The sequence below is a fragment of the Doryrhamphus excisus genome, chromosome 15 (genome assembly GCF_030265055.1).
Source record: "Doryrhamphus excisus isolate RoL2022-K1 chromosome 15, RoL_Dexc_1.0, whole genome shotgun sequence".
Taxonomy (NCBI): domain Eukaryota; kingdom Metazoa; phylum Chordata; class Actinopteri; order Syngnathiformes; family Syngnathidae; genus Doryrhamphus; species Doryrhamphus excisus.
Window position 1 is genome coordinate 16,679,160 of NC_080480.1, and position 10,924 is coordinate 16,690,083.

The following is a 10,924-nucleotide window of genomic DNA, read 5'->3' on the forward strand; positions in this document are numbered from 1 at the left end:
CTTGTGAGGAAGAGGGTTCACTCTGTGCATTGGTTTCAGTACATTAACAAGTTTGTTCCATAGAACAACGGCATAAATGGTGTGAGCCCTTTTGTCAGTCAAACAGTGCGTGGAGGCGGGGCCGCTAGCATACACACAGAGCGCGGAAATCCAAAGAAATGCAGCTGATTGTTAACAAGTTATTATGCATAGCTGCTCTATAGGAGTCCATAATTCAATACAAATGGTCAAAAAATAAGCATAATAGGTCCCCTTAAAAATATGATACAGGCACCAGAATTGACTACCATGTTCTAGAGCCGCCCAGGAATGGCCCCAGGAACCCTGGACTCCATTAAAGATGGAACCATTACTTTTTACCTCTTAATTGTGACACCTATGAAGCAAAAAGTGTTGAGTGGTTTGTGCAAAATACAGCAATAGCGCCCTCTGCTGGATGACCTGATAACTGCACTTGCCTTACATAAGTAGGCCATGGCATGGATTTAAAGGCTAACAAAGTCGTGTCCGTGTTGTCTTTCAGTCTCTGGACAACTTGGGGACGGAGGAGGAGAGGCGATCCAAGCGACACTCCACCTCGGAGCTGGGGAACATCACGTACAGCGACGTTCTGCGTCAAGGGTGGCTGCACTACAAGCAGATCCTCACGGAGAAGGGCAAGGTGGGCGGAGCATCACGGCTGGCTTTGAACCCACTGGCGCTAAATCCAAAATGTTTCTTCACAGAAGGTGGGCAGCGGCATGCGGCCGTGGAAGCGAGTCTTCTCGGTGCTGCGCTCCCACTCGCTGTTCCTCTACAAGGACAAGCGGGAGGCGGTGCTCCGCGGGGCCACGGTGGGGGGCGGCGCAGAGGACGAGCAGCCCATCAGCATCCGCGGCTGCCTGGTGGACATCGCGTACAGCGAGACCAAGCGCAAGCACGCCCTGCGGCTCACCACGCAGGACTTCTGCGAGTACCTGCTGCAGGCGGAGGACCGCGAGGACATGCTGGACTGGATCAAGGTCATCAGGGAGAACAGCAAGACGGATAACGAGGTCAGCGTCACGTTTTGAATGTAGCAATATCTGAAATATCGCTGGGGGGGGGGCCATGCAGCCAAAACACAATTGTTCCTTATTGCTCCTTTAAAGAAGAAATATGTGCTTTTCCAGGAGTTGGGCTTTTCCAGGCAGGCGCTCATCAACAAGAAGCTGAACGACTACAGGAAGCAGAGGTGGCGTACCTGACTTACCTGCTTGCTCGCTACTTTTTAACGCACACGCCTGTTGACCCGACATCTCTCTGTCGCCCCCCTGCAGCCCAACTGGAAGCAAGCCGGACGCGTCGCCCAGGTTGTCTCGCATGAAGCCCCCCTTCCTGCTCGCCAAGACGGAGAACGCTTTGGGGGCGCCGCGCTCACCCAAACCAGACGGCAAAGGTCGGTACCGCGCGTACATGTCTTCTGGACTCCAGTGACGTCCTTTTATCAAGATGTCACATGAAAGGTCATCAGTGCTTCCCTTTAAGTAGTTCAATGTGTCCCTAGACGAGAGCGCCCCCCCAAAGTCCCCGTGGGGAATCAACATCATGAAGAAGACCAAGAAGGCCGGCCCCAAAGCGTTCGGCGTGAGGTTGGAGGAGTGCCAGCCGGGCGTCAACAACAAGGTTAGGCTCCGCCTCCTGTCGGCCATATGCGATGCCACTCGGTCGGCGATCTACCGACGGCACTCACTCTCTCTCTCTCTCTCTCCCAGTTCATCCCGCTGATCGTGGAGATCTGCTGCGGCCTGGTGGAGGACATGGGTCTGGAGTACACCGGCATCTACCGCGTGCCGGGCAACAACGCCATGGTGTCGCTGCTGCAGGAGCAACTCAACAAGGGCGTCGACATCAACCCGGCAGAGGAGGTGAGGGAGGAACAGCACACTTCCTGTGTGACATTTTACCAGAATATAGCTTCCTTGTGGCAAAATATTATGGTGCTATTTGGGCATTAATTAACATTTTACTTTTATTTAGTTTTAGTTTTATTTTAGAGTTCATTTTATCTAATGAAATACGCATTTAGCGTTCTTCATCGATATCTTTATGTGTATATAACACCACGACAATACAGGAATCTTCAGTTAAAGGACTCCAATCGTGACAAACAAAACAAACGATGCTATTAATAGTCAAAACGCTGACTCATGTTTGTCATCTTTGTCGCCAACAGAAATGGCAGGACCTCAATGTCGTCAGTAGCTTACTGAAATCCTTCTTCCGGAAACTCCCAGAGCCGCTCTTCACCAACGGTGAGTGCAAATACGTTACATTATATTATGCTACTTCCTGTCCCAGGGACACGCTCAAAAAGGACTTCCTGGTCTGGTCTTTGCAGACAAGTACAACGATTTCATTGACGCCAACAGAATGGAGGACGCATCAGACAGACTGAAGACCATGAAGAAGCTGGTACCTTAGAACTTCTGGTTTAAATTGTTTGTTTCCTGTTAGCGTCATCATTAATGCACTTCCTGGTTTTTTTTTTGTGGGGGGGGTGTTTTTTAGATACGAGATCTTCCAGATTATTATTACCACACGCTCAAGTTCTTAGTGTGTCACCTGAAGACAGTGGCGGACCACTCGGATAAAAACAAGGTGAGCCAAGTTGTCATATTTGTAAAAAATAATAATAATAAAAAAAAAATATATATATATATATAATTAATTATTTCATATTAAATATTTAATATATTTAAATATTATATTTTATATATACATATATAATATTATATATATTTAAAAATTTAATTAATATTGTAACAAATATATAAAAATAATAATAATAATATAAAATATTATATTTTATAATATTATTATTTTATAATGTTATATAATAGTAATAATATAAAATATTATATTTTATTCACAGAATATAACATTTTTGGATGAGGTTTACTGCAAAATATGCTGTCAAATATTCATTCTATGAATTAATATAATGCCGGCAACATCATTATATTTATATATTCAAATATTATATATATATATATATATATATATATATAATTAATATTATTAAAAAATATATATAATATATAAAAAAATAATATTATAAAAAAATTATTATATTTATAATATTATTTTATAATATTATATAATAATAGTATTATAAAATATTATATTTTATTCACAGAATATAACATTTTTTGGATGAGGTTTACTGCAAAATATGCTGTCAAATATTCATTCTATGAATTAATATAATGCCGGCAACATCATATGGTGGCCACTACGCCTGGGACGATAATAAAAGTACACAGAAGAGTGTAGCGGTGTTTCATTGCACTTTAATAAAGTAAACATAAAATAAACATAAACATAAAATACTTACAGGCAAAATACTTGGTAAGGCGGTCTTCCAGGCCGTACATTACTAACTAACGTTGGTCTTCTTCTATGGCAACGGGTTTCAAATAGTACCAATAAACTTAAGACCCGCCACCATCACAAAACGGTCCTGCGACACCCCACTCGTTGAGGGCATCGAACATAGGTCTGGTGCGTCCAGGCTAAGTAGTGCTTAGCGATTTGCTACTAAGGACTGATGTCCTCCCGTGTCAGATGGAACCACGTAACCTGGCTCTGGTGTTCGGGCCCACTCTGGTGCGGACGTCCGAGGACAACATGAAGGACATGGTGACACACATGCCCGACCGCTACAAGATCGTGGAGACGCTCGTCCAACACGTGAGGATCAGAAGACATGCATGAATACACAAATGTAGTACTATCGGTTTGAATATTTGTGTTTTTTTTTTTTGCAGTACATTTGGTTTTTCAGCGATGAGCCAGACAAGGATGAAAAGGTACGCCATGTTCACAAGCTGCTTATAAAGAAAAAAAAATGCTATCATGAAGGATTAGCCACGCAAACATCAAACGTCTCTCCTCACGTCTCCTTTCCACGCAGACGCCGGTGGACACGGAGGACGTGCAGCCCGCCCCCAACATCGACCACCTCCTGTCCAACATCGGGCGCACCGCTCTGCTCGGGGACGCCTCTGGTGAGAACGCCGCCCGCTCCCCACTGTTTAGCCCCCGCCCGGTCACTTCCTGTAGTTTTAGCCACATGCTAACGCCATGTTTTCTTTCTGGTGCAAGGAGGGAATTGAACCGTCTTATTTTAGCCATGAGAAAAGAGCAGAAATAATACTGATATGTCTGAGTATGGCTCAGTACTATTGTACTATTGTATTGTACAAGCAGAATACTACAAAATTCCCTCCTTTCCAGTATCTGATAATGTTTTTCATAGGATTTTCGTTTTTTTTTTGTTTGTTTTTTTGTGTCCCGACACTTTTCCTATCTTCTCTGTTCTCGTTGTCTTCTTCCTCTCCACTCCACTCGCTCATCTTTTTGACTTCTTCTCTGTGCGTCCTCTGCATTTCTCTCAGCTGAGCCTGTGGAGCAGACACTGCGGTAGGACGCCAATACACGCCTGCCTGTGACCGTGTGTGCGTGTGTGTGTGTGTGTGTGTGTGTGTGTGTATGTGTCACTGTGTTTGGTGTCTACCTGCTCTCCCCTCAAGTGTCCCTCCCGATGAGAGCGTTGCCTTCACTGTCATTGCCCCACTAATCAATTAACGCAGGAAGCCTTTAGAAGCTGCTGTGCGTGACCCCCCCCCCCCCCCACTAGTGTCCTGTGTGCACTCCACTCATACACACAAGTGCATCGGCTCTCTACTCTTGGAACACGAGTTACCTATTGTGTTTATATTAGGTCATTTTGTGTAATTAAGGCATACATCAGGCTGAGTGGTTAGCACGCAGGCCTCACAGCTAGGACACCCGAGTTCAATCCCACACTCGTGCATGCGTGGGTTTTCTCCGGGTATTCCGGTTTCCTCCCACATTCCAAAAACATGCTAGGTTAATTAGCCACTCCAAATTGTCCATAGGTATGAATGTGAGTGTGAATGGTTGTTTGCCTCGTGAGCCTCGTGAGGATATGCGGTAGAAAACGGACAACAAAACATCCACATCCAATTATCATTATGATGCATTCAGGGACACTCCGTACTCCGTACCAAAATATCTTTATAATGTGAATGTGTGTGGGTGGAATGTGTAATATTTGGTAGATCGGTAAAGGTTATTAAAAACTGTGCCAAAGATGAAAAAGAGACGCGTGTGTTGGTGTTGGTTTCACTTTTTGATGATCTTCTTTGTTTTGTTTTTTTGTTGTTGTTTTAAATTCCTCCTTCATCAAAATCATGGTTTATCCTCCCACTGTCTGGTGTGTGTGTGTGTGTGTGTGTGGTGTGTGTGTGTGTGTGTGTGTGTGTGGTGTGTGTGTTCTGGGTTTGAGGACACTGAGACAAAAAGGCACACTTTGGCGTTGGCGTGTTAGCCCCGCCCATAATGTGATGACATCACATCTTCGGGACCGAATACATAAACATACGTCCTGCTCACACCAAGCGTCTCCGTGTCCTCCTCCCAAGACTTTTATTTGGACTTCCCTTCTCTAAATTCCTCTTCTCTTCCTCCCCCCTTCAGACTCCACCAACAGTGACTCAGCAAAATCCAAGGTATGTCCCCCGCACGCCTTCCTGTCGCCCCACCAGGCCTGGCCTTAACTCATCCTGCTCCTCAGGGGTCCTGGGGGTCCAAGAAGGACCTCACGGCCAAGGACTTCCTGACTCTGTCCATCATGTCGGCCGTCACGGGCCGCAAGCGCAGGAAGCGGCACAACGCTCGCCGTGTGGGCAGCAGCACCGACGACGACTCGGAGCACGAGCCCGTCAAAGCGGGACACCCGGAAGCCGAGGAGGAAGAGGAGGAGGAAGACGAGGCAGAGTCGCCACCGGGAGACGCCGCTCCTCACGCGGAGGGGGAGGCAGACGACGACGACGATGAGGAGGAGGAGGAAGAAGAAGAAGAGGAGGAGGAGGAAGAGGAGGAGGTTGTGCAAGCGGAGGTGAAAGAGGAGGCGGCGGCTTCCAGTCCGAACAGACAGGAAGAAGAGGCAGTAGGAAGGTCGAAGCCGGCGTGGCGGGCGCCCGAAGACGCGCGTTCCATCGTGTCAGGGTACTCCACCCTCTCCACGTTGGGGCGGAGCCTGGGCTCGGAGGGGAGGGCGGAGGACGCCGACGACGAGCACAGCGAGCTGGTGAGCGAGACGGACAACGAGAGCGGCTTCGCCTCGCGCTCCGTCACGCAGGAGCGGCCCGAGAAGCGCACGGCGGGGCCGCGCGGCGCCACGAACAAGACCCCGATGGCGGCGGCGACGACGACGGCTGCCGCCGCCCCCTCGCCACCCGCCGCCACCGTCACGCTCAGTGCGGACGCCGCAGAGAGGAGCGAGGGAGGGGCAAGGTCCACGACGCCGTCGTCGTCGTCCTCCGCCGCCCACAGGCTTCACTCGCGGCCTTCCTTCAACTCCCACAAGCTCATCCAGTGCGACACGCTCGCCCGCAAGAAACTCAAGGGCGACAAGGTCAAGGCTCGCTCCCTCGACCTGCTGGACGTCCCTGCTCGGAATCACGGCGCCGCGCCGGACGCCGCCCCCAGGATGAGGGGAGAACCCAGAACCGACCCCTCCTCGGGAAGCAGCCAGGAGAGTCTCCGCCCGGGGCGAGCGCCGCCCAGCGAGGCCGCCTCCTTCGCGCCCGCCGCCAAGTCCCTCGCCGATCAGGTACGCGCCCGCCTGCTGGGCTCGGCCGACGACCTGCGCAGCGTCGGCATGCGCAAGCCGCTCTCGCCCGAGAGCCGCCGCAAGAGGCGGGCCTGGCGCCGCCACACGGTGGTGGCGTCCCCCACCGAGGCGGGCGACAAGAGGCCGCCGCTGCCCATCACAGAGTTCCCGCTGTCTCCCGTCGCCGCAAAAACGCAGCCGGTGCCTCCTCTGGAGGAAGATGGCGGCGAGCGGGGGCCTTGTGGCCGCCACGCGCCCACTTCCAGGTTCCACCAGTACCTGTGAAGCCCGGCGGCGAGCGTCTGCGGCGAGCGTCGGCGGCGAGCTGCCTGCTGAGCTGCAGGTCAGCAGGCCGGCAGCGCGCCAACGCTTAAAAAGACGCCGCCATCTTTTTTTGTGTTTTCTCGTCATCTAAACCTACGCTTCCTGTGTACAGCAGGGGGCGCTCACTTCCTGTTGACGTTGCCAAAGCTCTTTTTCTTCTTACTTCTTTAATTGCGCCTTTTCTACTTTGGACGCGGAACAGCAGCAGCAGGGCCGAGACATGTGACCTCATCTTCGCCGACACGGCCGTGCAAAAGTCTTGGGTCACCACCGCATTTCTTCTTGGAAGGAGGAAGTAGAATATAACAGAAATCAATCCATATGAAGCATGTCCAAGCCAAAAGGGTGCACAGCCTGGCAGCAACCAGTAGGGGCGCTGTTTCACCCACTTTATTATCTTAAGTGGCCAATTCATTTGATGGCCAATCATCAATACAGCAATTGTAGGAATAATTATTCCGGAAACAAAAGTTAACAGTGTGGAAAAAAACACTAAAATTAGTCCTGTATCACAAAAACAACAACTTTTTATAGTAAAAAAAAAAAGTACATTTGCGTCATTGTGCTAATCTTAAAAGAAAGACGAAGAAATGCTAAAACGACAACGCCAACGGTGACTCGGCACTTTTTCACAGCCGGGCAAACAGTTCCCACCTCGAGGGCTTGAAGACGCGGAGTAAAACCATTTCATGGCTTCCTGGATGGCTGCCCCCCCCCCCCCAACATTTGTACAAAGCCTTGTTTTTAAGTTGTAAATATCAACGTTGTCCTGTTTGTTTTTATTTTTTCTTAATAATAATTTTTTTATGGTTTACAAACGTGCGCACACAAACACAGGCCGACTTGAAATGCTCCCTTAATATATTGTTTGTTTATATATATATATATATATATATGATATATATATATGGCCACCTCTGGTTGTCGTCACTTCCTGTCTTGAGGCGTTTTAACCACACCGCGGTGACTAATCCAAACAGTCTCTTCATACCTCAACATTTCTTTGTTGGTTTTTCAACAAGTGCCTAATTTCTGGAATGTTGTCCAGCAGTGCCACGCTCGCTCCTCTTCCCATTCCATCTTCTTCTCCTCCTTCTTCTTCTTCTTCTTCTACCCTCGTGTGAGGTTCCCGTCTGTCCTCCTGTGGTTTTCACGCTCGACTGAGACGTCCACGGTCAACTTCAAGTGGGCATAAAGACTTCAAATAAGCACACGTCATGCCAAGGACACGTCTATGCACTCCCTCGTCCTCACACACACACACACACACACACACTCATTACTTTGAGAATAAAACACAGCGTGTTGTCGCTTATGTTTGTGTACATACTACCTTAATATGTAACATATTGTCTGACATTGTGTACATTTAAGTCAAACTAATTGTCTGCGTGCTTTAAAGCAAGGTTATTATTATTATTATTATGATGTAAATAAAAAAGAAGTACGTTATAAAAAAAATAAAGGGGTGTTCTGTCTTTTGGTGTTAAGTTGTCAATGGCGCCCTCTTGTGGTTACGGATCAGTATGGCCTCAGTAGAGTTCTTTGAAGTGTTTTTTTTTTTAACAGCAAACCCTTCATGTTTAGCATCTTTTCTTACATCATATTCATTTCTTGGGGCGTCTTTTTAGCATCTTTGAGTTCAGTCATGTTGGGAAAGAGCCGGAATAAAGTTTTTATTATTAATGTACAACATATGTCAAGGTCCTAACATATTGGGATATATTTTAGTATGTTTGGAGTTCCAGTTTAATTTTTGAAAAAAAAAATATGATTTCCCAAATGCAGACCGCAGCTTTGGTTTTTATTTCAATATTCTATTCATAATGCATGACGCTAAAATAATTATTGAAATATAGTGAACACCATTAGCACATTATTAAGCTAGGCTTATTCATTACGAGAGGACACAAACACACTACAAGGTAGTTAGTCAATTTAGGAAATATTTATTTTAGTTTGAACTGGCTGTTAACACACAACTGGTAAAATGTTAACATTTAACTGGCCCGATTCATGTCGTGTTGTCATAACTCTTTTTTTTCTTGTAGGTTGGAGGAAATGCAACATAAAACAGTTTGTCAATTCAGGAAGAACGAAAAAGAAAATGGATGTCAATGACACTTGAAAGAGACCATGTCGTCTTTACAAAAACAAAAACAGAAACAAAATACTTACAACTCCTCAGTAAGACAATGAACGTCCGGAAAAGGAAAAACTACTGCAGTGCATGGCAAGGGCCGATGATCCACGGGGGTCCCTAGTCGCCGGTGACCTGCCCCCGGTCCTCCCCGGTCCGGCTCTGCAGGAGGAGCTCCGTGTTTTGGGCCCTCAGTCTCTCCAACTCCCTCTCCAGCTCCCGGAGCCTCACCAGGGAGCCCTCCACGCTCAGACCCCCGGGCTCCACGGCGCGCCTCAGCCGGTTGTTCTCCTCCTCCAGACGGGACATGCACTTCTCCAGCTCCAGGTACTCCTGGACCAGCTCCTGCTTGGTCATGTTCTGCAGGCTCTCGACGTGGTACATCTCGTAGGTCTCGGAAAAGTCCCGCTGGAGAAACTCCCCGCCGGCGTTGCCGGCCCTGCCGATGCCGTCGCTGCTGCCGCCGCCGCCACCACCACCGCCGCTGCCGTCGTCATCCTCGTCGTCGTCGTGCTCGAAGAGGTCCTCCTCGCTGCCCGTGTCGTCCGTGCGCCGGGGTCCGGTCTCGGTGTTGAGGTCCGGCTCTTCTCGGTCGTGCTCGTCCATGAGGAACTGGGTGGTGTTGTAGGGGGCCACCGGGAGCCCCTTGGCGAACATCTCCTCCCTCAGGCGGGACGCCCTGGCCGTCTCTCGCTCCTCCAGCGCCTTCCTCTCCTCCCAGGAAAGTTTGTAGTAAGGCTTCCAGTGGCGCTTCTTCTTGGCGGCGCGGCGTCGGTGACGCTTCCTGCCGAGACGCGCGTCCAGACCGGTGTCCGAGTCGACGTGCAACCCCTCCTGGCCTTGGTTCGGAGGTTCCTGCGGCGGTGGAGCCGCTTCTGCATCTTCGGGGTTCTCGCCCTGAGGCTGGGGTGCGAGGAGAGAGTCGGTTCGGTCGTTTCCGGCAGCCAAGCCGGGGCACACCCCCCTCTGCCCGCCTCGACTATGCCACAACTTGTCCTGCTGCTCGCCTCTCTGGCGCCCTCTTGTGCCGTTGTGTGGCGTTGCACGCTGGCTGGCAGGGAGATGCTTTTCGGCGCTGCTCCCACCTGATGGCCTGCCACAACTTTTCAGGTGATGGCTCTGCTCCGCTGGATCTGTCATCTTTGGCGATTCCTCTCTTGCGACACGGTTTCCCCTAGCGCATCTTAAACTTTCTACAATTTAAAAAAAAGCGCCAAAGTTCGCTAAACTGAGGCTATGATTCAGTTCAATCCAAAAAATAAAAGTACGATTTGTTGTGAAAAGTTATGGAAAAACGTCAACATGAAAGTAAACTTAGGTAGAGTCAATAAAAGAGACTCCTCGTCTGGTTTGACAGGGCAACTGTCGCTAACTACTGCTAACTGTTTCGACGCTGTCAAAGTCAACGTGACGCTTGCAGACGTCGTTTCACCGTCACAACAGTGGCCAGTGTGCGGCTCAAGCAGCTCGAGCTCCTGTATATATACACGCTCCGCCTCCAGTCTCGCGCATGTCACTGCTCACAGCTCTCGATGCATTGTGGGATATGTTGTTTAAATTGCTATACTTTCCAACGAGCACGACTGTGTCGTAAACTACAACATCCACAAGGCTCAGATAACTGACGAGGGCGCGAGCCAATCGGATGCCGGTATGTTACGCGAGTCAGTGCCAACTTCTCTCGTCGCTGATTGGTCGAGAAGGTGATTTTGCTGTTGCTAAGCCCGAGCAATTTTGTCATTGGGCAGCTTGGTTGCCAATCTGTATGACGTCACGCACAACCAAGAAAGTGGTCCCTG

At 49.1% G+C, this 10,924-nt stretch overlaps 2 protein-coding genes across 9 annotated transcripts in view; one reads left to right on the forward strand and one right to left on the reverse strand.

Moving 5' to 3' along the window:
* The window catches only part of arhgap23a (Rho GTPase activating protein 23a), a 47,924-nt gene extending 38,429 nt beyond the window's left edge, over positions 1-9,495 (forward strand). For 4 of the 8 annotated variants that reach the window (XM_058048802.1, XM_058048804.1, XM_058048805.1 and 1 more), the window contains 14 exons: positions 524-661; positions 726-1,034; positions 1,152-1,213; positions 1,299-1,417; positions 1,526-1,644; positions 1,734-1,886; positions 2,195-2,273; positions 2,360-2,433; positions 2,530-2,619; positions 3,586-3,711; positions 3,789-3,830; positions 3,935-4,028; positions 5,524-5,555; positions 5,621-9,495. In XM_058048802.1, coding sequence (XP_057904785.1) covers positions 524-661; positions 726-1,034; positions 1,152-1,213; positions 1,299-1,417; positions 1,526-1,644; positions 1,734-1,886; positions 2,195-2,273; positions 2,360-2,433; positions 2,530-2,619; positions 3,586-3,711; positions 3,789-3,830; positions 3,935-4,028; positions 5,524-5,555; positions 5,621-6,946 — 2,763 coding nt within the window. In that variant the 3' untranslated portion in view covers positions 6,947-9,495. The remainder of the gene's footprint in view (positions 1-523; positions 662-725; positions 1,035-1,151; positions 1,214-1,298; positions 1,418-1,525; positions 1,645-1,733; positions 1,887-2,194; positions 2,274-2,359; positions 2,434-2,529; positions 2,620-3,585; positions 3,712-3,788; positions 3,831-3,934; positions 4,029-5,523; positions 5,556-5,620) is intronic. The other 4 variants (XM_058048809.1, XM_058048806.1, XM_058048807.1 and 1 more) reach the window with 2 other exon arrangements.
* hexim1 (HEXIM P-TEFb complex subunit 1) lies at positions 8,898-10,594 on the reverse strand. Its single transcript, XM_058048811.1, has one exon. The coding sequence runs from the start codon at positions 10,263-10,265 to the stop codon at positions 9,246-9,248; it is 1,020 nt and encodes a 339-aa protein (XP_057904794.1). The 5' UTR covers positions 10,266-10,594; the 3' UTR covers positions 8,898-9,245.
* Positions 10,595-10,924: the final 330 nt, after the last annotated feature.

What these genes read in the sequence shown, in the direction of transcription:
- hexim1 (XM_058048811.1), bottom strand. Translation starts at nt 10,265, where the DNA reads ATGACAGATCCAGCGGAGCAGAGCCATCACCTGAAAAGTTGTGGCAGG.